This window comes from Eptatretus burgeri, chromosome 14, assembly GCF_056783735.1.
Source record: "Eptatretus burgeri isolate ZD-2024b chromosome 14, Ebu_testis_v1, whole genome shotgun sequence".
NCBI lineage: Eukaryota > Metazoa > Chordata > Myxini > Myxiniformes > Myxinidae > Eptatretus > Eptatretus burgeri.
This window is the reverse complement of record NC_140974.1, coordinates 840064-867563: the sequence shown is the minus strand read 5'-3', so window position 1 is coordinate 867563 and position 27500 is coordinate 840064. Positions and strand designations below refer to the sequence as shown.

The window sequence follows — 27500 nt, the reverse complement described above, 5'->3', positions numbered from 1 at the left end:
CCTCTATATTTACCAGTAAGATGACAATGGTCTCTAACTTTAGACTCCTTAATTTCCCCCTCACAAATATGGCAGATATTGTTCATTCTAAATTCTAATTTTTCTTCTTTGGTTATTTTCATCGGTTCATTTGTTTCTTTCATTAATTTAGTGAGTCTTATACAATCCTTTTCTAATCGTTTTACAAACTCTTGTGAAGCATTTTTTCCACGATAATGTTCAAGTTTGTTATACTTTTCTCCAACAGATGATTTGATATAATAACAGAAACCACAAGGAATATGTTTTTGATATTTATTTGTATATGGTTCTTTTGGATTAGGAGAAGCAGTATTTATCTTTTTAAGGATACATTCAAAATCAGCGTATATCACAAATGGGTGCATGATAGATTTATTATAATCTTCAAAAGAAATCTTTTCACCAGGTTTAGGCATTGTAATTACAGCTGATTTATGATTACTACAATATTTTGAATGTTGTTCTAATCGTTCTTTTGTATGAAATGAATTAAGACATCGCTTACAAGGATATATTTTGTTTGCTGTTCTGAATACCTGAGAAGAGATTAATCTTGATAAATTATTGATGTATGTGTAATGTGAATTCTTTCCAACACTAAAATATAAAAGGTCAATGTGTGTTTCTTCATTTTTATAGTTGTTTGAAATTTTTAATATTTGAACTTTGTTTGTATCCGTTAATCCATATACATTAATAGAAAGATTATTCTTTTTTTCAAATTTAGGAATATCTGTTAGTGGCATTGGGAATTTAAAATCTTTAATGTCCAAGGTATTCTCATATTTCATATATTGTTTTACTCTTTCTGAATTACATTTTGGTGGATGTAAGTGAGCAAGAACAGACCAGAGAAAACATTTATTATCATTGTTCTTAATATTAACAACTGCCTTCTTTAGTTTTATTTCTTTTGGTAATTCAATATAAGAAGAAGCTTTAAGAGGGTTTGATTTTAGAATGTGTATATCTAAAAAGATGATTTTTTTAATATTGAATCCACTTCCTACCACTGTATTATCAACATCCTCCTCTTGTCTTGATAGTTCTTCATAAACCCCACTATTCAAAAAATCATGAAATGATGTTATAAAATGAAGATCTGTTCTCATATAAGGAGTTTGTTCTTCATCTTGTCTTTTCATATTCATTTTCACTCCCATATAAAACTTTAAAGTTTTTATTTCTTTTAATGTCTTTTTAATAAATTTTTCAACATCGGGTTTCACTATTTCAATTGATTCAGCTATTGATGATGGACCGGGTTCTCCAAATTGAAAAATCCTTATTTTTATATGCCCTTTAAATGCCTCATCAGTGTTTTTAATATAATAGTCTCCCTTTACTTTAAACTCATTTTTCTTGTGTTTTGTGATTGAAGATGTTGATTATAACTACTCTTCAAAACATCCTTTGAACAGATATCACAATGTTTTCTTTCCAACTCAAGAGGAGATATTTGATGAAATAGATTAAATGTGTGTTTGTTGGTTCGGAGGTGTTTTCTATAATGTTTATATTCGTGATTACAAACATCGCAGTACGTTGTATTCACCATATTTATAGAATAAAACTTTTGCTTAAACTAAAATTTTCTTGATGAAAATTTCGTTTAATTATAGGTGAATCTGTGCTTAAAAACATTTTATCCTCCAACTTTTTCACTTAATAAATACAATGTTTCAAGACACAAAAGACAAGTTTCAATCAATCTCTTCATCTGTTAAAGATACTGAGAAATATGTCAAGGATGTAAAATTGAACAAAGATAAATATAACAACTATTGGATAAAAACTATTATGGTAAATAATATGAGTTCTTCAATTTCCTTCAGTGGAAGGGCTTTTAGTATACCTGGTAGAACATCAATTAAAGTATCTCTAACAAAAGTTTCTCCTCTCCTTCTAGTAATATATTCAAAACTAGAAAAAGCAATGAAACAAGAAAAAGTATCAAAGAACAAAAAACCTTATGGATGAAGCTTTAGAAAGAAAAGATAAGACCATCTGTAATATGCAAGGAGAAATTTGTATTTTTTTTCAACAACCCTAAAGATGTAAATCTTGATGAAATAAAGGATGTTAATATATCAGGTGAAATGACATTTCGTTCAATAGTAGTTAACGATAATTTTAAAATTACCTTTAATATAAAAAATGTTGTCGTTGAATCTGATAATGAAAAAAAGTATATCGATATCGATGGTAATATACAACTGAAAGTATAGATGAATTTCAGTTTAAGTAAAGTTTTACTTTATAAATATGCTAGACTTTCCTGATTCTCCATATGACAAATTTGAGAATTGTCCTGCGTGTGAAAGACGGGGATTAAACACAGAGTCAAAAGCCTATAAACAATGTATATTCTGTGATTATCTTCTAATTAATGACAATAAAAAATATAAAAAGGAAAATAATTCTTTTAGATTTACACCAAAAATGAATTACTTTACAAGATTGATTAGAGAAATGAATGTAAAGTATGAGGATGATAACACACCTTTCCTTACAAGGGAAGAAACTGAACGTATAAGAGAAATGTTCAAAGGATTGTTGTTGTATATTATTCATGGATGTAATTTTCAGGGAAATATCAACACAAGATATTGTATAAATAAAATAATGGATTATCTTGAAATTAAACCTGAACTTAGGATAAAATATAGAGTTTCTAAAAAAGCCAATAATAAATTAAATAACCTGTTTTTCAAATATATAAATGAATGATTTTTACCTATTTGGGAAAATAAGATAAAATTTAACAACCATAAAAATCTCCCAAATTCATTAAGATGTCTCATAGTTGGTTCAAGTGGATGTGGAAAAACCTGCTTACTTTTAAAAATGCTCCTCACTCCCAACTTTTTAGATTATGATAATTTAATAATTTTCACAAAGTCGAGTTTTCAACCAGAGTATCAACCACTCTCACAAGGTTTTAATGCTGGTCTTCAAAAGAAGATATAATAGGTTTATTTAAACGTCAAAAAACCTAAATGATTATAACATTGAAGATATAATTCAACTATTTTGTGATACACAGAGATGTAAAAAGAAATCAAATCTTATAACTTGTATTCTTAGTGATAATACGGATGATATACCGTCTCCCCAAGATTTGGATAAATCAAAAAAGAACCTCGTTATCTTTGATGATTGTGTTAATGAGAGAAACCAAACGGTAATGGACAGCTACTACACAAGAGGGAGACATTCTTCTTGTAATTGTATTTATCTTAGTCAATCGTACTTTCCAACTTCCTCGTCGTTCCATCAGAAACAATGCTAATACTTTTATTTTATTCAAGTTAAATTCAATAGATATCAATAATTTTGGAGAGATAATTGTTCTACATTCTGTAGTAAAAGAAATTTGAGGATTATATGAAGCACCAGACTGAAAAATATAAATATATTGTTGTGAAACAAGATGAGATATTAAGGGATATATTTTTTGTTTTATAAACAATTACATATATAAATGACAACTATTATTATAAATCTTGTGGGTAAATCTGCTTCTGGAAAAAACTTTCATAAATCAAGGTTCTTGTGTAGTACAAATGAGAATATTGTAAATTTACTTAAAAAACACCCCGTGATACGCATTGTATCAACAACAACTAGAGCAATAAGACCTGGAGAAGTAAAGGTGAAGATTATCACTATATTTCAGTGGAGGAACATATGCGATTGAGGAATGAAGGACAAATATTTGAGGAGGTTTCTCTTGGTACAACAAAATATTCACATTGTAAGAGTGAGTTAAAGAAACTAAAATCTGGTGGTGTTGGGATATTAGAAACTAATCCAGAAGGAGCAGAGACAAATTATTAAATATCTGAGCGGAGTGAAGATTTTATCATTCGGTTTTGATGTTGATGAAGAAACTCAACACAAACGTATGAAAAGCAGAGATGCAAGGATTAGTGAAGAAGAAATTACAACTCGCATTAATGTTAATAAAGAATTTGATGAAATATTTAAAGAAAAGGATTTATTTGAACACATCTATTTGAATGATGAAGAAAAGGAAAATTTCCCTGTTGATCTTTACAATTCATTAAATGATATTTTACAATAAATAAATGGATACAAAAGAAAGAGCAAGAATATTTAAGGAACATCAAGAGTTGGTTTCAAAAGTTGTAAAACAACAGGAAGACATAAAGAAGAAACGCAGACAGAAACTAACGGGCGAAGAAGCATTTGAAAAAAAACAAGAGAAATTTTTTAAACCACTTTTCAAAACTTCCCAAGATAAAATGAAAGATGTTTCCACAGTTCCCACAGTAGAATATACTCCTAGAAAGCTTCAAATGTTAAAAGATTTTAGTCAAATGATGGAGGAAGAATTAGAGCATATTGGAGAATTAGAACATGATGAAGGTTTATTTCAACAACTGGAAGAGATTAATCAACCCCCTGATTATATTGTGAATGCTGTTCAAAACAATGAATATTCAGCGGATTCAAAAACCAAAGCAGGACTCATTCCAACAGAACAACCAGCAATATTTCATCTTGTTCAAGAAAAGGTATTGATATTTAATGATGAATTAAGGTTCTTAAGTTCTGCTCAACCCCCTGTTAAACTAACTCCGAGATTAATGTTTCTTCTCACAAAAGATGGAAGACAAGGTTCAACTGTGAGGGATGAATCAAAGTATATTGATAAACCATTGGATATGGAAAATAATGATGATAGAGTATATATTGATTTGCTGAACACTCTAAATTATAAGGTTATTCTTTCTGGTAAAAGTAGGAAGAATGAGAAGGAGAAACACATTATTCAGGCTTTAAGTATCCTTGGTTCAGGTATTAGTTTTCTTCCAAATGACCCATCGCAATTAGTTAATAGACTGTTATTGTTGTTCGGCAGTAAGAAGGCTGGAAATAACAATTGTTTTAATGAAGCATCAGCCATTTTAGACCAGTTGATGAACATGAAAATAATTAATAAATCTCAATATAAAGACATTTTATCTCATATTAAATAAGATGAGAAGCACAATCCTGAGTTTTAATTTCACAACAAGCGACCACACATCTTCATTCCCATACCCACTACAACTTGACACAACAAAGAATATGAGGCATCTTTATTGTCCATGGAGACTTATAATACCTTATTTAATATAACCGAGAAAAATGACAAGTTTAGTTATAATCCGGGAAGTGGATACAAAACGATAACAGTCTCACCCGGAGCATACGAGATTTCTCAAATATCTTGTTTTTTGCTCGACGAAATTGCTCGTCTTATGAAAGAACAGGGTGATGAACCAAAAAATATTGTTATAAATATTCAAAAACATACTTCAAAATCAACGATTAAAGTTAAAAATAACTACAAGGTTGATTTCACAATTGATAATTCATTTAGAGAGTTATTAGGTTTCTCCTCAAAAAAGATTGAAACTAATGGGACGTTTTACAGTGATAATGTCATTCAAATATCCTCAGGAATAAATTCGGTGTTAATTCACTGTGATTTGATTGATGGTGCTTATAATGATGGATTAAAAACAAATACAATATTTTCATTCAGCGCATACTCAACCCAAATTGGTTATAAATTCAATATGGAGCCTAAAAATTTGGTTTATCTACCTGTGTCAGGAAAAACCATACACAGAGTAAATTTTAGGATAACCGACCAAGATAATCGTGTGATCTCTTTTAATGGAGAAGTTATATCCATCAGAATTCACCTACGTGAAGTTTTTCAATAAATAAATACGATGGTTATTGTGAGGAAGCACGAGTTGGGAAAATATAAAATAATTACAGGGGATGGGATGTTCCTTTCCCCGTACTACAAGGGTGAAGGTATGTATCTTGGTAGAGGATACTATAAACCTAAGAGACAAAGGGGTGTTGGACATCAATTTGGAGGAGATGGGATAATTGATACTCTCATGGGTATTGGTTCAACTATTCTTAAACATAAAGACCTAATTGGTTCAACTGCTTCTGCTGTGGGAAATGTAGCAGGTGCTGTAAAGAGTATAAAAGATGCTCAGAAAGAATCTCATAAATTACAAGCAATAAAAGAAATTAAGAAAGGTAAAACTCAGTTGTCCCCAAGAACGACAGAAAATAATTCAAATACTTGGATCAGGGTTTCAAAAGTTTTAACATCTTTTTCCTAAATAAATACAAGTATGGAAGCAATTGATAGTATCTATGATTTGGATGATACTATTATTATCTCAAACTCCACTAAAAAGAAGATTACTTCAAGGTAAATGCAATAACTGGAACAGACTGGAATACAAATGGTACAAAAAGTTTTGAAATAAATAATCAACAAACCTATTTGAATCTCTCCGAAAGTTTCTTGTTGTGTAAATTTAAATTCACTAAGGCTGGGAATAACACAAACGCTACACTTGTAAATGATTTCTTCTGGAAAATGTTTGATAGTGTGTGATTGTATATTGGAACACAAGAAGTTGAAGCGGTTGATTATGTCTCTGCTGTATCTGAAATGATGAAATTTACACTCTATACATTCAGTGATAGAATGGGAAAGGGGTCTGTCGAAGGTTTTATTCCTGATATGTCAACGGGAACAAACACAGACCCTGGATATATTCAAAGGAAAGGAATGTATAATGATGATACAAAAGCAGAAAATAGTTTTACTGTGGCAGTTCCTCTTAAAGGTATATTTGGATTTTGTGATTATGATAAAGTTCTGTATGGTCTTAAAATTAGATTTCAACTACAAAGGAATGATAATGAAAATAGATTGCTTTTTGGTGTTGGTAATGCTTTTGGTGATCAGAATAAATTTGTAATTGAGGAGATGAGTTGGTATATCAGTGAATATACTCCTAATCTTAAAACAGAAGAGATGTTGAATCGAAGACTTAACTCAAAGAATCCACTCAGTGTATCATACCTCTAATGAAGATGTCAACACGTTAAACTCAATCAAACTACTTACACGTGGAATTTGGGTGTTCTGGAAGGAAAGCCACGATATCTGTGGATGATTTTTAAAAAGCCAGATGGTGATACTGCGACTGATAAGAATAATGCATTGAGTGATAATGCTAAGGTGAAACAACTTCGCGTTTCTCTAGATGGAACATTTTATCCACGAGATAGATTGGAAATTAATTGGGAAAAAAATGATTTTGCTGAAGCATACAAGTCTTACCAAAAGGTGTGTGAAAGTAATGGAAATAAAGAACCTATTTTGGATATGACAGCATTTAAAAGTTTGTATACAATCTATACGTTTGACCTGAGCGCTCAAAAAGAAACTATAAAGTCTAATCGAGTGGATACTTCCCTATACATTGAAAGAGGAGAGAGTGAAGAAGTTGATACATATTGTTTGCTTTTGGAAGAAACAGAATTGCAGATTAATACAGATAATGGTGTGATGATTAGTCTCACATAATTTTTTGTTAAATAAATGAGTGGCAAAGTACCAACTGGGGTATATGTTAATCAAATCAATCTTCATAAACTATCATCTTGTGTTCAAAATCCAAAAAAGCCTTGTACGATTAACGTTAATACAATTCAGAGAAAAGGAGCAGTAAGAATTGATGTTTTGCTCACAAGAGAACAGGTTAAAATCTTGAATGACACTGGCTCACTTAAAATTAAAATGACAAAACCAATGTTGAAAAAATATTCAATAAGAGAGACGAGTGGAGGATTTCTCCCATTTCTAATTCCTTTATTTGCTGGTTTAAGTGCGGTTGGAGCATTGACGGGTGGTATTTCAACAGCGGTCAAAACTGCCAACGAAAGGAAGGCTCAACTCCAGGCTCAAAAATAATTGGAAAGACATAACAAAGAGTTGGAGAAACAAATTAGTGGAAGTGGTGTAATTGTAGATTTTGCTGAAAAACTTGAAGGTCTGCCTGATAAAGCGAGATTGTTAGTTGGAGATATGCTTTCTTCTATAGCACAAGCAGGTGTAAAATTAACGAAAAGAGGTAATGGATTATATCTTTCTAATAAATAAATGAGCATTGATGAGTGGTTGAAAGAATTTGGAAAGAATACAACATCAAATTTACAACTTACCAAATATTGTAAGAAATTAAAAATTCATAATGTGGTTATTTGTATGAGAGATGAATTAACAAATGTGTCAAAACATACAAAGAATATTATTGTGAACTTAGAAGATAATGATGGGAACGGTTCTCATTGGGTTTGTATTTTTAATAGTCAAGACAAATATTATTTTGATAGTTTTGGTCTTCCACCACCTGTTGAAGTCATAAAATTCTTACAGAATGGTGTTTATCAAACATTTCAAGTCCAAGAATTAAATTCCAAGTGTTGTGGTCAATTATGTCTATATGTGTTATTTCAACTCAACAAAAATAAAAAATTTTATGATATTATTTTTAATCTAATATAAATGACTTATGTTGGTAAAGATGGTTCTATCTTTGGTGTATCTCAAGAACTGGATATTGATTTATCAAATTATTACACAAAGGCACAGGCTGAACGACATAAATATAATATAAACAAAAATATTAACATGAAAAATGCTTATAAATTAAAAAATTATCCAAGCCCGACTGACGCGAATGACTTGGTGAGATTAAGCGATTTATCACAATATATATATACTTAAATAAAACGGCTGTGTATTCTAAAGATAGAGAAGTGTTGATATTATCTCCAGGTCATACAGAATTCACAGTTCGAATTAAAATAAATTTTTATAAAGAAGGGCGTATCGTTTGTATGAGAATAGAACAATGGGGGTATGATATGAATGATTTAGGGTATAATTGGTCATTTAAAATTAACCTCGAAGACCTGGAACAATTAAATCAGTCTCGTAAGGAAGAATATTATCCACTTGGTATCGAGAATGAGTTTTGTGGAGCCACGATTAGTAAACAACAAATAAAAGAATTTAATAAGGGTAAATATAATAATGGTTTTGCCCTTGTTTATCTCATGAAAACAGAAAAAACAGGATTATATATAATAAGTAAGGAAATACAAAAATATTTAACTATGGGAAGATGGGGGAGGTGTTTCGGTGCCATAATATTATTCTAACATATATTTCTAATACATAAATGACAGCAAGAAGGCTTCAAGAAAATTATCATTTCTGTGTCCAAGCATACCTTCAAGAAAAGGGTATTCGGTATTTTAATAAATATGTTCTACAACATAAGAATGAGGTATTTTCAATAAAAGATTGGCATTATGCTGATGTTGATAAACCGACAACTTTAGATTTAATTAGAATGTTAAATAATGAAAAAATTATAAGGTTAAGAAAAGGTAAGGCTCTTTTAGAAATTCAAAAGAAATTTTATTGGTTTCCTGTTGTAAAAAAATTATTTTGGATACAGGAATAACAAGAAATCCTGATGAATATATGTATAATATTCTATGGGGTGTAAGCGATTGAAGTATAGTAAGGGATGAGGAACGAGTTGAAGAAGAGAGGGAAGAGGAGGAAGAGGAGAAGGAGGAGAGGGAGAAGGAGGAACGAGAGAAGAGAGAGGGAGGAAAGAGAGAAGAAAGAGAAGGAGGAAAGAGAGAATAGAGAGAGTGAGGAAAGAGAGAGAATGAATAAATATCAAAATATGGAACCCAGTGAGATTCAAAAAGAATAGAGGTATTAAAGAAATTGACTTATCTCACCAGGGAGGAATACAAAGAATTAAGAAGTCTATTTGCAATACTTTCAACAAAACTATTAGCATCGTCAAGCTATTCATTTTAATTCAAGTTTTTCTTAAATAAATGGAGGAGAGAGTGAAGGCATTTCTAAGGATTCTTTATGTTTTAAAAATTAAGATTCAAATGTGCATGTTGGAAACTAAAAGGTTTTTGCACTCTGCAGAAATTTTTCTCATAAATAAATGAGTTATTGTCTCAAATGTAAAAAGAAAACTAATACTAAAAATATTTCATATATTAAAAGTAAAAATAACAGGGTTATACAAAAAGGTATATGTTCGGTGTGTGGTTCAAAAAAAAAATCAATTTATCTCCAAACACAAACTCGGAGGAGATATACAAAAGTTTTTATCAGGAAGTAAATTTACAACTACTGGAATACCAGGGGAATTACATCTTCCAGGGTATTCTTTCTGTGGTCCAGGCACAAACTTGGATAAAAAGATTAGATGAGGCAAACAATCCTAAATCCTGGAGTAAACCAATCAATAGAGTTGATGAAGTGTGCATGAGACACGATATTGATTATGGGAATACCACAACGTTGGAAGAAAAGCATGAAGCCGATAGAGAAATGTTGTATAATTTGTCTCTGATACAAAAATCCAACCTTGAGAGAAAAAGTTGATAGGTTCATCGTGAAGAAGATGATTAGTGCTAAATTGAAACTTGGACTTGGAAATTCAAAAAACTTATAGGCTCTAATGATGCCATTAAGACTGAAGAGCAATTAGCTGATGAATTACATAAACCAATATTCACAAAGTTTCAGAGAAGGAAAGTTTATTCCAAGGAAGTTGATTATATCTGGTCTGCTGATTTGATTGAACTCAATAATGATAAGGGGTACAAGTATGCTTTAACCGTTATTGATTTGAGGAGTAGATATGCGTGGAGTTGTCCCTTTAAAAAACAAAACAGGTAATACTCTTATGTTAGCTTTTCAACAGATATTTAATAAAAGTAAGAGAAAACCTAAGAAATTGTGGACTGATGAGGGTAGAGAGTTTTATAACAAGACATTTATGAATTTTTCTAAAAAATAACAGTATTACATTATACAGTACCTTTAATGAAGGGAAGGCAGTTGTTGTTGAGCGTTTTAATCGTACCTTAAAAGAGAGACTATATAAAAAATTCACACAACTCGGTTCACAACAATGGTTATCTTTTATTCAGGATATTGTGGATAAGTATAATGACCACGATTCACACGTCAACGAATATGAAGCCATCAGAAACATTTACAAAATTAAAATATGAAAAAGAGATTAATGTCAGAAAACCTAAGTTCAAAGTTGGTGATATCGTAAGAATATATAGGTGGAAATCTCATTTTGAAAAGGGTTTTACTGAACGATGGACGAAAGAACTTTTTAAAATTGTTGATGTAATAGATACAGTTCCTTGGACTTATAAAATATATGATTTGGAAGGGGAAGAAATTTTAGGTTCATTTTATTCACAGGAATTACAAAAGACAAAACTAAGCAGATAATACACCTTTGTGGACACTCGAGGGTCAAGTCCGAGGTGTATAACAGTATATAATGTGTGTCAAGGGGTGGACGTTCTTACATCTGTGAACCCCAAACACAGAATCCTCAACTGAATAGTCAAGGCTTAACTTTTGTTTGTGTGTGTGTGTGTGTGTGTGCAATGGGAGCAATAGGTTGGCGCTTCACTCCCTCCTACTATACACCGTTGTGGACACTCGAGGGCCAAGTCCGAGGTGTATAACAGTATATAATGTGTGTCAAGGGGGACGTTCTTAGATCTGTGAACCCCAAACACAGAATCCTCAACTGAATAGTCAAGGCTTAACTTTTGTTTGTTGATGTGTATGTGTGTGTGTCCCAACCCTCACATTCAAAATCTCAACCCCAACCCTCACATTCAAAATCTCAACCCCAACTCAATCCTCACCCAACACAGTCTTTTTCAAAATGAGATTTCCACCTATATATATATATATATATATATATATATATATATATATATATATATATATATATATATATATATATATATATATATATATATATATATATATATATATATATATATATATATATATATATATATATATATATATATATATATATTTTACGTTTTTTTTCTCTTCTTCCAATTCTGTCTTTTAAGGCTTTCAGGTTTGATGACGTAAAAAGGGGGAGTAAGCCTGCACTTTCTTCCCAGAACTTTCTTGATCTTGCTCCCATCAAGCACCATCCGACAAAGAACTACATCGATAGGTTTAGATCCCAAAGAGTGATAGCAACTCCAAAAGTCTCCAAAATATAAATAAATAAAATAATAATAATAATAAATAAATAAATAAATAAATAAAAGCCCCCAAAAAAGTTTCAAGTGTCCAACATGAACCCAACTTTCCAAGTCTTCAAGGTATAACCACATTCCCGTTGAGTTTCCAAGATATGTATCACATTGTGAGTTATCAATCCAGAACCCACATTTCAAGTATTCAAAGTAAAACCAACTTACAAAGTCTCTTAAGGATAACTCATTTACTGATTTTTTCAAAATTTGTGAGTCTCCAAGGTAGGCCCCATATTTAGAACCATCTTGGCAGAACCCTTTTCCTGAGTCTCCAAGGTAGTTATTTAAACCATCAAGGCAGAACTCATTTACTGATTTTTCAAAATTTGTGAGTCTCCAAGGTAGACCCCATATTTAGAACCATCTTGGCAGAAGCCTTTTCCTGAGTCTCCAAGGTAGTTATTTAAACCATCAAGGCAGAACTCATTTACTGATTTTTTCAAAATTTGTGAGTCTGCAAGGTAGACCCCATATTTAGAACCATCTTGGCAGAACCCTTTTCCTGAGTCTCCAAGGTAGTTATTTAAACCTTCAAGGCAGAAGTCATTTACTGATTTTTCAAAATTTGTGAGTCTCCAAGAGTAAAACTTGTATTCTGGCTCATCAACGTATAACTTGTTCAGTGGGTATTGTCTTGATAACTCACAATGAGTACTATTGCTGTAAAACTCTTTTTCAGGATTTTGCTGGTCTCCAAGGTATAACTCTTTGGTTGGGTCATCAAGGGCGAACTCGTTCTGTGGGTCTTGGTCGCTCATAAGGTCTTCAACCAAGCCAACAATTTCGCCCCAAGTTGTAGCAAAAGCAGTATTTTCATTTCGTATTTCAGACACAATTTCCTGTGAGAGAAAATAATAATGTATTAATTAAGTTATTTAATTATTAAATGAGTATGCTTCAATCAAAGTTTGAAAATAGGAAAATAAAAATCTTACCTCAATAGATAAGAGGTTTGAATCAGTTCATCAACTTGAAGGTTTAGTTCCATAGAAGACAGAGAGTTCCAAGGAACACCAAAGTCATCCCACTCAAGGTCTTCAACCAAGCCAACAATTTCCCCCCCAAGTTGTAGCAAAAGCAGTATTTTGATTTAGTATTTCAGACACAATTTCCTGTGAGAGAAAATAATAATGTATTAATTAAGTCATTTAATTATTAAATGAGTATGCTTCAATCAAAGTTTGAAAATAGGAAAATAAAAAATCTTACCTCAATAGATAAGAGGTTTGAATCCAGTTCATCAACTTGAAGGTTTAGTTCCATAGAAGACAGAGAGTTCGAGACAAGCACACAAAAACACCATTGCCAGCAAAAACAAATGTTTAAAATGGAGCCTGGGTTTGAAGCTTTTATAGAGAAAGACTGGTGGGTGTGGTTTCCTTTGGAAATTCCCTGGGCCAGCCGAGGCAAGCCTTCATTGGGATAATTTTCAAAACCATATCATCGTGTAATTTTCTAGTGTTTTCTTTGTGAGTCAGAGATGAACTGGTAATGATGTAAGAGTGGGCGGAGCTTTGCCAAGGTAGGCGGAGCTTAGGAAAAGTGGGCGTGGCTTAGAAAAAATACCTTATGAAAAGTGGGCGGAGCTTAGCAAAAGTGGGCGGGGCTTAGCAAAAGTGGGCGGGGCTTAACAAAAATAACCTGTGGCTCAGGAGGTGGTCAAACAAGAGCATTAAGAGAAGTTTATCATTTCGTAATGGCACAAATGGGGTATCTTAAAAAATATAAAGATTCAAATGTTTTGTTTGTCAATATTTTAGATGGGGATTATTGTGCAAAGAAAATTAAACTATTGAAGGAATTTGAGAATGAACAAATCTTTATAGGTTCAATGAGTGAGCTGTTCAACCCCCAGGTGTTCAATTCAATGAGGTTCAACCTCCAAGTTAAAAGGGAGACAAATAAATATACCTTGGGATAAAAAGGGGGTTTATTTTTAGGGAAAAAAAAATATGAATCGCTGAAAATCCCCCATTCATTTACATGGGAAAAGTGAGCCAGAATCAGTATTCTTACCCTACTCATATATATATATATATATATATATATATATATATATACATACATATACACATATACATATATATATATATATATATATATATATATATATATATATATATACATACATATACACATATACATATATATATATATATATATATATATACATATATATATATACATACATATACACATATACATATATATATATATATATATATATATATATATATACATACATATACATACATATATATACATATATATATATTTATATATATATACATATATATATATATATATATATATATATATATATATATATATATATATATATATATATATATATATATATATATATATATATATATATATATATACATACATATACACATATACATATATATATATGTACATACATATACACACATACATATATATATATATATATATATATATATATATACATATATATATATATATACATACATATACACATATACATACATACATATATATATATATTTTTTTTTTTTTCATACATATACATACATATATATATCATGGTTCTTGGAAGTATTGTTGCGAATCTGGAAGCCATGAGCACACAACATACAGGTCCTTTAGATCAGTTTTATCGGTAAGTACATGTTGCCAGTTAGGGTCACGACCCTAGTTGAATGGGTAATTAAATGTTCCTGCACTGTGGAGTTATTTTAATAGTCAGGTTTTCTTTTCGCTTATTTTTACACCACCGACATCACCGCCGATGACACCGCATCACCCTCACATCGCTTCCTTCACCTCGCTCTGGCCGACGTCAGGGGTGGGCGGAGCCCCTGCAGAAACATGTTGCTCAACTTCCCCGACCGTGAGAGGGGCGGTCCTTTGGAAGAAGGCGGAGTTCGGGGAGGAGCCACGAAGCGGCCCTTGACCAATCAGCGTGCAGCGGGTGGGGTGGCCGTCGCTCGGCCAATCAGACTTCCCCGACTGTGTGAGGGGTGGTCCTTTGGAAGAAGGTGGAATTCGGGGAGGAGCCGCGAAGCAGCCCTCGACCAATCGGCGTGCAGCGGGTGGAGTGACCGCCAGTCAGCCAATCCGGGCCCGTGACAGGAGGAAAGGGGGCCGCGTGACATCACCACGCCCCCGGGCCAATCAAGGAGCTTGCCGCCCGTTTTGGCCAGTGAGAGAGACGAAGAGCGACTTTGCGCACCAAAACCATCCAGTGAGAGAGGGAGGGTCGAGAGGAGGCGCCCCCCCTCCGAAGCGGGGGGTATAATTATAGGCGAGGTCTGTGTGTTGGTTCTGGGTCTGGCGCGGTGTGCGCGTTGTTCTCCTGTCGTTCTCCGCTGGTTCTCGAAAGTGTCTGCACACGGAGAGTCTTCTCCCGCCAGCCTTCGCCTGCCGACTTCGCTCACTTGGGTCGTCCGGATCGTGCTGGGGGTCCAGTTCGGCCCCGAGGATCTGGTCCTTGAAGACCGCACGAGGCGGGCCGATTCAAGATAGGTCAATAAAGACCACCTGGTCCGACCATTTTTGGGTGTGTGCGTATGTGTGTTTGTGGCGCCAGTCAGTAAGTAGTAAATTGTATAAGTGCTTTCTCGCTGTATATCATTCCCTTGCTTTATTCGGTTTAATTCTGTTCTTACGTGCTTCCCTAATTCCCCCCGTTATTGTTGTGTAAATAAACCCCCATTTGTTAAATGTTTTCAGCTTGTTCGTGTCAAATCCTTCATTGACTGAGCGTGTCGTGTGCTGGGGAAAATAAGCAAGGCCACTGCCGTGGCCGTTGTGACGGGACAATCGGGACCGACGGTTCTCGGCGATTAAACCGCTCGGAATCGCACACGGAACGAGTGCGCTAAGCAGCTCATTTCCGTACGAGTTCCGTCGAGGGTGTGAAGACTTGGTAGATCGCCATGTGGTTTCTAGGTATTTTGAAGATTTGGCAAATAACCCTGTACCACGTGGTGGAAATATTGACCCTTCACGGTCCAAAACAAAGGACCCGTCGACTCCGGACTTATCCGGGGTGACGATCTGAATTCCAGGAGATCGGTCGAGCTGACTCTACTGCTCCATCTGGTGGTCGTCCCGGCCCCGCAACAGTATTACAAAGGCAATTTGTGCTCTCCAGTTTTCAAGTTTATAATTCAACATAGATAAGATTTAAAGACATATAAATAAATAAATTCTTGGTTTTACCCCGTGTCAATTTAAACATCACCCTATCTAACACGTTACATGAGTTCTTCGTTCCTGTGATTTGTCCTTTATAATGTCCTTAAAAACAGAAAGTTTCATGTTTGGAATGATTTTCAACTTTGTTGGAATACCAGGCAGGCAGAAAGAGCAGGAATATTATCTCACTACTCTGCGGATGTGCGGTCGTGACAAATTCAGAGCCAAAGTACTGTTAAACGGCAAACTTGATTTCCTATTCAAGTTCCGATTCGTGTTAAAAATATAACATTCAATTCAAGCAAGTTTCTCCTCGATCATAAACTGACGATTATAATATGATAAGATGGACAGACATGAACCAATTGCTTAACTCCGCTTTTCGTTTCACATGCACGGGGTAAGGAGCATCAAGGAAAGCTATGGGAATATTTCTGCTGCAAGCAGCAAGTTAGTTCATGGACATGATTTAAAAGTTATACCAATGCAAGAGAGAACTTACTTATTGATGACACAGAAATGGTGTATTACCACCTCGTTGTCTTTTGTTGGAGGTCTGTCTTCCACTGTAATCATATGAGAAGAGGGATGTAAAGAAAAACTTGCACCTCTATTGAAAATTGCATTTTCAATTGATAACTGTTTAGCTTTCTCTTACGGACAAGCAAACACACAAATTCACTTTACATGCATGTAGACAAGAACTTACAAAATCATTTCATGTCGTTTGGACCAACAGTTCCACATCTCAATGTTAATAAGTGACACATCCGTTAATGAATGATATAATTCATTGTTTTACATATTCATTTCCACATTCAATCAAAAAACACAATGTAGATGCAAGGGTAAATATTGTTGCATGTGCATCCATGTCAACCGCTTTAACGGCAACCACAACCACAGCTGGAACAGAGACTGAACATGGCGGAAATCCCTTGGGGGATGGCTGCACTTAAAAGAAAGAAAACGTTAATTTCAAAACTCATTCGAGCGAAGAATCAGCTTTGTACTTCAACTGGTGTCGAAACCCTGCCAGTGATCAATCAGGATAATTAACCGAATTTAATTCCCCCAGAAGTTCTCAATCATCCCAGTCGTGTTGACACGGGAAAGTGGGCAGGATAAACTGACACGCATGCAGGTTCAGTCAATACTAAAACAATGAATAAATAATACTTTATATAATTAAAGAAGTATGGGAGAACAAAATTTGGAAATTGCAGAAAAATAACTGACATTGTCAAAGCTTTTCGTCTTGCAGCTCGTCGGGACACAAGCAAGAATACCGGATGTGCAGACGCAAAATGAAACAATTTATTTGTTCTGTTTAGGCAGTTGGGGATTGGTTCTTTGGACTGTTACTGCCACGAACATACACAGCATGGCCTTGAGGCACTGAGGGAACCCGTGACCTCCCATCTTTCGATGGATCCAGGTCAGAACAGACACATTATTTGCACATACTCTTTTTGTTCGCAAAGAACAGGAGCTCGTGTATGAATAAATGTGGCTTCAAGAACACGTAAATGTGCTTCAATATGTGCATGTGCCACAATCTGGAACTGTTCAGCATGATAGTCCTGGGGAAATATTGGATTGTTCATGTGGTGTTGACCAACGGCAGAATCACTTTGAGCAGGCATTCTTGTTGGGGTCACACATGTAAGGGATGGTTGTGTACGAACAGTCTCCAAGTTGTTCTGGATTGCCAATGGAACGTGCTGATTGATCCGATCCTCCAGTCTGAGTGATGTGTGACCTACGTACCTGGCATCACACTGGCACTGAAATTCGTAAATAACATTGTTCAGCCGTAATGAATACCCTTGTTAATAGAGTGTGGGCCATATGTTCACCCTGTCGACTTGCCACTGAAATTGAGCGCCTTAAAACCATTCTCTGTGACAATGGCTACCTTGAGCGACTCATCTGTGGGTTCACACAGCGCAAAACTGCCAATCGGTCTGAGGACACTATATTTGGACCAGATAAGTGTCCGGTTTATCTTAAGCTGCCATGGAGAGGAAAATCTCTCAAAAGTTTGAACGACAGTTGAAGCGGTCAGTTTCACAATGTTACAACTCTGTTGCAATGACAGTGATTTTTTGCCACCCACAAACTGCTCCCCTCAGTCCTGAAAGTTGTGCTACCTACCATAAAACTGAACAATGTTATTGTACAGCAAGCGACCCGGCCCGAAAGACACAGTGAAGAGCCCATCTCCACAACAGACATGCACCTTTCATTCCTAGCCTGACCCACCTCGCCTTTGTGGCAAATCTCCACCCAAGGCACAGTGAACCAATGGTGACCCACACGTCCCACCAATGACGGATTGAGGCCAGTCTCCCCCACGTTAATGGAGAGCTAGGGGTTCTCCCTCTAATGGTGGGATGTAAAAACACCATGTCACCCCCTCTCCACTCACTCAGTAGTTGGACACAAAAGAGACATGTGACAGGACGTCCTTAACCTCCAGCTCCTAAAGGTTATATTACACTGGTCTGCGTCATTTCAGAGGCCAAGGTTTTCTCAACGGCCTTTATATGTTTTTTTCATGCTGAATTTAGAAATGTATCTCATTTCGCTCAATCAGGTCAAGTTTTTATGCTATCTCAATTTTAAGGAAAAAAATAATCAAAATGTTTGTTTTTTTAATTCGCATTTTTAAAATTCAAAATCAGACTTGCATTGACAGAAAATGTACAAACTATAAAATACTCTGTGCAGAGAGTTGGTGCTGCTAAAGCAGTCTCCTTGGCTCAGCACAATCCTGGACGGGTCGCCACTCCGACACAGTATATCAGCATGCTGGCACTCATTTTGCCGACATAAGAAGGATGGCACGCCGAGTTAACCCCACCTGGTATTAATTCAACAGCTGAACAAGATTTGAACTCAGGACCCCAGGATCCAAAGCCCACCACCCCTAACCATTAAGCCAACACCAGGCATACAAAACTGAATAGACACGAACAATAATAAAGAGTTCATTGTTCACCTGAACCAACATCTTGGGGTGGGAGGGGGGGCGTTGGGGGTGGAAAGGACATGGGTGGGGTCAGCGAGTGACGAATTTGATTCGTCGAGATGATTTAAAATATCAAAATATTTTGTCGAAGTACTGCGAAACGGAAGGTTTTTGAAAATGCTGAAAAGGCGATTTGTGTTCTCCAGTGTACAAGTGCAGTACATTATTAAATTTAAATAAAATAAAGATTTTAAAGGTTGTAGAATTTTTTTTGTTCCAGAAGTTTCCCACTGTTGATGCACAAAATGCAAGAAACCACTCACAGCACTCACTGCAAGAAATGATCATGCCTTTTACACCATCTTATTTAATACGTTGCATGAGTTCTTCACACCTGTTGTTTGTGTCCTTTACGAGGTCCATAAAAACAGTAAGTTTCCTGTTTGGAATTATTTTCAATTTTGTTTGACTGCCAGACAGGGAGACAGAGTAAAAATGTTATCTCACTCCTCTCTGCGCATGTGTGATCGAGATGAATTCAGAGCCAAATGACTGTTAAACTACAGGTTTGTTTTCCAATTCATGTTCAAAATATAACATTCAATTTGAATGAAGTTGCTCCTCGATCATAAACTGACGTTTGTCGACAGACAGACAGACAGACAGAGAGACAGAGTGAACCAATTGCTTAACCACGATTTTCGGTTCGGGTGCACAGGGTAATGTCATTGATATTTACTATGCAACTGTTTGAAAGTAATTTGTTGAAGATGCCATAATTGTTTTAAAATTATTACACGTTTTGATCGTCTCTAATCACAGACTGTATAATGAAAGTAAAGATGATTATCATTTTTGGAAGAAATGAGTAATTCACATTTTATGATTTATCTAGCTCCCATTTTGATGAAACCTTGTTTCATATTTCAGTTTTGTAATCACAACAGTTAAATAAGCCCCGATGGTTATTGTAAAAGAAAACAGCTGGTGTCCCTGTCTAAAATTTGGAGCGCAGCATTCAAATACGCAATTCTGGCTTAAACCTGAAACAAAGTCCACACCAAAATATACAGGTTGGCATGTTGATCATTTTGCACCATGATAGGTGGGGCATACTTATGGTCGACAAGCGACAATAGTAATGTAATGGGTTTGAAACACAACTACCATGGGGCACACCTTGATGGGAGAAAAAGATAAACAATAACAGAAAAAGACCGTTTGTTGGGAAGAGCAGTGAGTATGACAACTGAGTCAAGAAAAGGCCAGTAGATCATTTTGAGAGCTAAAAATTAATTAGATATGGGGACATACAGTATATTTGCAATGCAGGAAATGTTGTGGAATGTTTGACCCTTCCCGTTCCAAAACTTCGGTATTTTGCACACATCCTATCTATTCTTCCCTCCACTCACTCCTATCTTATTGCAACCTTCTTTCCCCTCCCACTGTATGCCTGGATAACTTTGGTTGTTAATATACATATTTAGAACCACAAATGATATGATACCCTTTGGTTTACAATTTACATGACACAGAAACTTATAAAGTTTTCTTAACATCATTAATACACTTCAATGTGAGCTCCATTTGTCACGTGCAGGACATCAACGCGGTACACGAGTTCTTGCCATGTTTGGCTCAGCATGTTTGCATCCACCAGTGTGCATGTCCAAGTGGGGAAGATCTGTGATCCAAGAACGAAGATCCTGCAGGTTTAGCACCTTGGTGTTGTGGACAACATCTTTGACAAACCTCCCACAGAAAAAAACAACATGAAGGGGGGTTATGTCCGGTGATCGTGGGGGCCATGCGGTTGGTCCATCTCAGCCAATCCAGCGACCTGGAATTTTTTCATTCAGGACAGCTCAAATGACTAAGGCTCAATGAGGGGGAGCCCATCCTGAATGAAAGATGATATCGGGTTGCAGGTCTTCAATCTGTGGGAAGGTGAATCCTTCCAACATGTTCATGTAAATCGTTGAGGTCACTGTATCCTCGTCAAAGAATAACAGACCCAACAGGTGGTCATTGTGAAGTCACATCATCCATTGGCCTTTGGACTGTCATGTATGTGTTCAATGACCACGTGGGAGTTTTCAGAGTCTCAGATACTCATATTGTGCTGGTTGACCTTCCGCGATACATGAAAGCAAGCTTCGTCTGTGAACATGACCTTTTTCAGGTAATCTTCGTCATCCTCTATTCGACTGAGCATTTACAAGGCAAACGTTTTGTGTTTGGGTCCATCATTTGGTTTGAGTTCCTGCAGAACCTGCAACGTATTCGCATAAAGCATTAGTCTTTTGGAGAAAATCCTATGTAGTGGTGGTTGGTAGTCCCAGTTATCTGGATGCATGTCGGATCGATTTTCTGGGACTTTGTTGAAATGATTCATGCACTCGTTCAACATCAGCTGCACTTGTGCTTCATCGACCGGTACTTTTCTGTTTCTGACAACTTCCAGTCTCCTTCAACCTGTTGTACCACTCTGATTCTCGTTCACAATGGCGGATTCCTTCAATACCTTTTACGGATATTACGCAGAACTTGCATGCTGGATCTCGTCTCGATGAACCATTCGACACACTGAGATTTCTCCTGTGGAGTCGCCATTTTCTTTAACATGAAACCATCAGCCCCGATAATAAAGAAAACTTTATGAGTTTCTGTATCACATAAAACAAAGGGTATCTTCCTATCATTTCTGGTACTAAATATGTTAACAAACAAAGTTGTCTGGGTATGTTTGGAACACACTGTGCACTCTTTATCTCGACTAATATCTTCCCTTCTCTTCATTTTTTTCAATCATAATTATCAACAGGATATTTCAGACTCACTCATATCCTTTCTTGGTTATTCTTTATGCCACATTGGGAGATTCAATGCAACTACTGGTGGCGGTGATGCGGTCTATATCGGGAGCTCTCTCCTCTTTAACCTCTGCTTTCCTGTCTCCCTAAATCCCCATGGAATATCACTCACTCTCTGAGCAATGCCTGGTGAAAGGTCGTTCACCTTCACAACTGCGAATTGTGCATGGGACCCTCTAAGCCAACTTTAACTCCCGATTAACCAATCTGTAGTGACTTCAACTGCCATCGTTCTAGTTGGCTTGGTGTCAGTCCTCATACAGCCAACAATAGTATAGCAGCCAAGTACATTTCTGATGCCAGGTCTTACCCAATCTCATGGCATCACAACGCATTCTTATTCTTACTTATCCTGGTGATGTTTCAGGCTATAGTATACACCTAAGACACGCAATTGCACTACCTTTGCACACCACTCACTGCAAGAAATGATCATGCCCGAATTCCATTCCAACCTGTCATGCTCTTGCATCCTCAGCCACTCCTGGCTCCTCAGTTTACGTCCTCTTATGGACGGGATAATTCGCCCAGGGTTGTCATATTAAAGTAGGACTTGTGATACACCCTCACACCTGGAGCAGGACTATGCCACATACATTTACCTAGACATTGAGAGTTGGGATCTTCACACCGACCCTGTCTGTACCCCCGGGACTGTGGATTTATTGTCGAGACTAAAACCTTCCTGTGCACAGTGGGAGTCCAAACACCACTTTTCAACTCATTCCGTCCAGTGGTTCAGGAGTGCAAAGAAGTCAAATAAACACAAAATAGCAAACATACACTTCTTAAATTACAGTATGATAATGGCAATTGCCAAAACTAACCTGCTCTTTACTCCAGGAAAGCAAACCCCACTGATAAAAGACCTGCTCCTATTCATTGTGTTTTGGTCCTCAGATATGCCAGAGCTTACCAACAAGTTCACATTAGATCCAATCTCTCATAATCCTATAAAACTTCACAAGTGTCGACGATGTACACAAAAAAACAACAACCCAGGAACAGCTAGCTGATCAAGCTTGTCACAAGTACATATTACTTTTGTACATATGATTCACTTTTGAAGAATGAAGTCACAATGCACACTGCTTTTGCCAAGGCTGACTATCGAACACCGTCTTTGGATAAAAGGCCACATTTCCAAGCCCCTCTCTTCCATTACAACATGTAACCCCATCTACCTCCCCCCCCCATACACGCACACACTTTAAGTTGTGGGGAAGGTATTGGAGAAGCTAATTAAGAACGGAAAGGGAACCATTTGAATAATTTCAAACAAATTAAAAGTAATCAGCACAGATTTACTTAAGGGAGATCATGTTTAACAAATGTATTGGAGTTATATGAAGCAGTTTATGATTGGATGGATGAGGGAAGTGTAGTCAGGTCGAGTATGGAAGCATGCGCCAGAGCAGCGTATCGATGCTTCCACTTTCCACCGGTACTCCAGGGGCCTCCATCTGGCCACCCCCCAGGCAGATGCCTGGCCCATCCCCATCAACCTGAGATGCCGAGCAACCTGCTGCAAACATGAGGCATGTGGTCAGCCCATTGGCCTCCTTCACTCTAGAGGCTCCCTCGCTGAAAGAATCTGGTAAGCAGGATCAGCATCAGGAAAACGAGCCACATGACCAAGCATCTGCAGCTCATGTTCATGGACGATGCAGGAAACAAATCTCATTTGATTCTCTCTCAGCAACTGCTCGCTGGACACAAAGTCTGACCAGCGAGAGCCAATGATTCTCTGAAGAGACCAGGCCGTCCATCTGTCGCCGTCGTTGGCTCCATTCCACGCATGCACACCTGCGTGTCACGACGCTTACATACCTCACCATTACACTCTCACTCAGAGATGCGGTTGCGTGCTCCCTCATGCCCACCGTCATCTCCCTCATGTACAGCGACCTCACACACGCTGTCCCTCTCACACTCGGCCGCTCACTCACACACGGCTTTCTGGGAAGCACGCACTTTGGCACACTCGCAAACACACCACTCACGCACGGGGTTTCACTCCCACTCGGGGTCTCATCCACACACGGGGTCTTTGTCACACACACCCCTTCACTCACGCACGGCGTGCTGGGAAGCACACATTTTACCACACTTGTGAGCACACACTACGACACCACACACACCGGGACCACACTCGCAACCACACTGGGGATCCATGCCACCACAAGGGTTTCCGGGGCCTCCATACCCCCCAAGCTCGGCGTGCACCCGTTCGCAGCAGTCGCCCCCTCTACTTCGCTTGACACGATCGAACCCACCTGGTCGTGATCCGCTTCAAGGGGGCATATTCCCTCCCCTCGTTCCTGGAGGAGGCTATCCAGCTGCTCGCACCGGGTCTCGAGACATTCCGCGAGCTCGCCCCCATTATCCTCCACTACCTCCGTGTGTGTGTGCTCGTCTTTGGTTTCTTCCACCCCGTCTTCATCGTGTAGTTTCTCCTCTATCGTTCCCATCTCCCCCGTCTCTGTTATTTCCGTCACCTCTTCCCTTATTTCCCTCGTCTCAACTATTATTTCTGCCGTCTCCACGTGTCTCGTTTTACACGTTTCAGTCACCCCACTTAATTTTTCCCTCTCGGTCACCATCACTTTCTTTGTCACCTGCACGAGTCTCGCCTTACACGTCCCCCGTATTATTTTGTCCTCACCCGCGGGGCCGCCACAGTCCACACTCCCCCCCCCCCCGTTGGTTCGGTCGTACTGCCACGTGGCGCCGCCATTATCCCCGCCTGCAGGCATCGCCCCACGCTCTGCATTTCACCCCGCATTTCTTTCATTTTGTTTGTGTTTGTATCCATTTGTTTATTCACTCCATCTATTTTGCTTTCCATTCTACACGCATTTTCATTTATTCCGCTTTTCATTTGTTGCATCTCCCCTCTCATTGCTTGGGTGATCATCTCCACCATCTGTGTGATGACCAATGGCGAAAGCAGGAACGATCCACCACCATCGGTCTCGGTTTCACTGGAGGCCGGGGAGGGGCTTTGACGGAGGTGGGGAGGGGGTGGGTGTCATACTCCGCGGCCTCTGCCACTGCCGCGCCCATTTTGGGCTCTGGGTTTGGTTTGGGGGAGAAATTGTTCCTGCTCAACAAACATTTCCTGCTCGGGGTTCTCATCCTGAGCCATGGATTCTACCATTTCTAACTCTATATCTACCCCCGGTACCCGCTCACCTTGAAACTCCATCTTATTTCTCGGAAGAAATTAATTTAGATTGCTCGTAATTTGGGGCGAACGGGGGGGGGGGGGTGGGGGGGTTGCTTCGCACACCCCTGGTCCGATCCCCGTAAATTTAGTTGGAGACCGAGGTGGATTTGAATCCCACACTCCTGTACACCAGTGTTACGAATTTCGGTCCGCCCGGCGTGCGATCGGCCACGTGAAAACATGAAAACATCAGATAGGTTTCCTGCCACAAAGAACTTCCAGGTGTTGTTCAGCAATCAGGGAAACAAACAAAGGTTGCAAAAGTTTCTCAAGGATGAGTTCACCAAGCTTGTAAAAAATCATAGAGAAATTGACTTTGTGTACTCCATCAGACAAAATTGTTGGAACATCTCCTCAGGAGAAAGGATGGAATAATTTGAATGTAGTCACATTGAGGCGGACACAATGCTGTTCTTCATCTATTCGCAAATCCGAAAAGCAGGAAAAATGGAGACAGTCGTGATTGATGCCGAGGACACAGATGTAGTGATTCTTTCTACATATGTTGCACATCAACTGGAGGGCACTCTTGCTATCAAACGGAAAGACAAAATCATCAGCTGCAGAGACCTTTGCTCTGATGATGTAGCTGAAATATTAATCCCATTACACATCCATAGTGGATCTGATACAACATCGAGCTTCTATGGACATGGGAAAAACACGGTTTATGAAAAAGGAACAGGAACTCAGGAGGCACGCAATCTTTTGAAAGATGTTGGCAAAACACTTCCAGTGACACAAGAGGTGCTTCAGCAAATGGCCACATTCACTGTTAGACACATCTATAATGATACAATCAGTAAAACGTTAGGTGAAGCCAGAGCACGGAAGTGGGGTTAGATGAAAAACAAGTCCACGTCCCGCATCCCACCAGACCTAGATTCTCACAATTTGCATGTGACGCGAGTTTACTACCAAGTTTACATTCAACTAAACTATGACAAGCCGGATGCACCCCCAAATCAGACCAACCATGGATGGACAATGAAAGACGGCAGATGTGTGTTAGTGAGGTATACCCATGATGCACTGCAAATAAGTTTACATGACTTGGTTGAACAAGAACAGACATTGTTGCACGATGATGAGGCTGAAAGTAATGATGAAGTTTGTGACTCTGGAGCCAGCGACTCAGATAGTGACTGAAGGATTACATGTATGTGTTTCAATGGAGATTTCATTTCATTTAATTTACAACTGTAAAAACATTGCCACAGTCAAAATATAAGAAATGTTAATATTATTTTATTATGACTGTCTTAGATAAAAGACAGTTTGGACAGTACATCAAACTTTGGTCAATGCAAATTACAAGAATACTTCCCGGGAAAGAGTCAATTGCAGGAATTCAGATAATTCATGTTTTATTTCATTTTTCCATTGAAACACTGTTGCTCTCCAGACAAAATGAAGGAATGTTGATATTCTTTCATCATATTACTGTTCTAGATAAAGTACAGGAGGGACATACAAAAGAATGGTATAACTACCTGAACAGTGTAAAAGTTGAGAAATTGATATTATGTACACATCATGTTCTGAAAATAAAGACAATGATTGCGTCCTTCTCTTATTGTCTCAATTTATTGTGCACTCCCACATATAAACAAACATTTACTTGCATGAAAAGATTCACTGCCAATAATATTATGAGAAGAAAATTGATTTTTTTACTATTTTCCAGATGTTACTCGACGACAATCTTGGATTTGGCCCTCGAAAAGTTATATTTCATATTTTGTGACTTAACCCTTAAATATAACAATCTGGAATGGTAATATATGACATCCTTGACCTTCAAAACATATATTTTGACCCAAAAATCAAAAAATCGGACATGTAGAACCAAAGATATGCAATTTTTGATATACTGGAAGTAGCATGGTGGCCATTTTGAATTTTCGCATCTGGCCGAATTAGCCCACATTTTCACGAGGTTCACCCCAGCTCATTTTAATCAGCACCCTCAAATTTACTAAAATCAACCTTCAAACCTTGGTCCTGGAAAAACGGTCACGGGACCAACTGTGGGAACTCTACTAAAACACTGGTCCGTGAATTATCGGAAGGATAAGGGAAGAAAGGGGGAAGTAGTTATGAATTTAGCATTCCATCTTTATTTACTTTTAGCATTGTTCTTAACTTACGGGAACAGGAACAACGCAGGTATGAT

At 37.2% G+C, this 27500-nt stretch overlaps 1 protein-coding gene across 5 annotated transcripts in view; it reads right to left on the bottom strand.

Annotated features, from left to right (window-relative positions):
• Nucleotides 1-27500, bottom strand: part of LOC147012531 (retinoblastoma-associated protein-like) — a 154964-nt gene that overhangs the window by 18179 nt on the left and 109285 nt on the right. For all 5 annotated transcript variants that reach the window (XM_085853517.1, XM_085853514.1, XM_085853515.1 and 2 more), the window contains one exon: nucleotides 16748-16811. In XM_085853517.1, the coding sequence (XP_085709643.1) occupies nucleotides 16748-16811 (64 nt within the window). The remainder of the gene's footprint in view (nucleotides 1-16747; nucleotides 16812-27500) is intronic.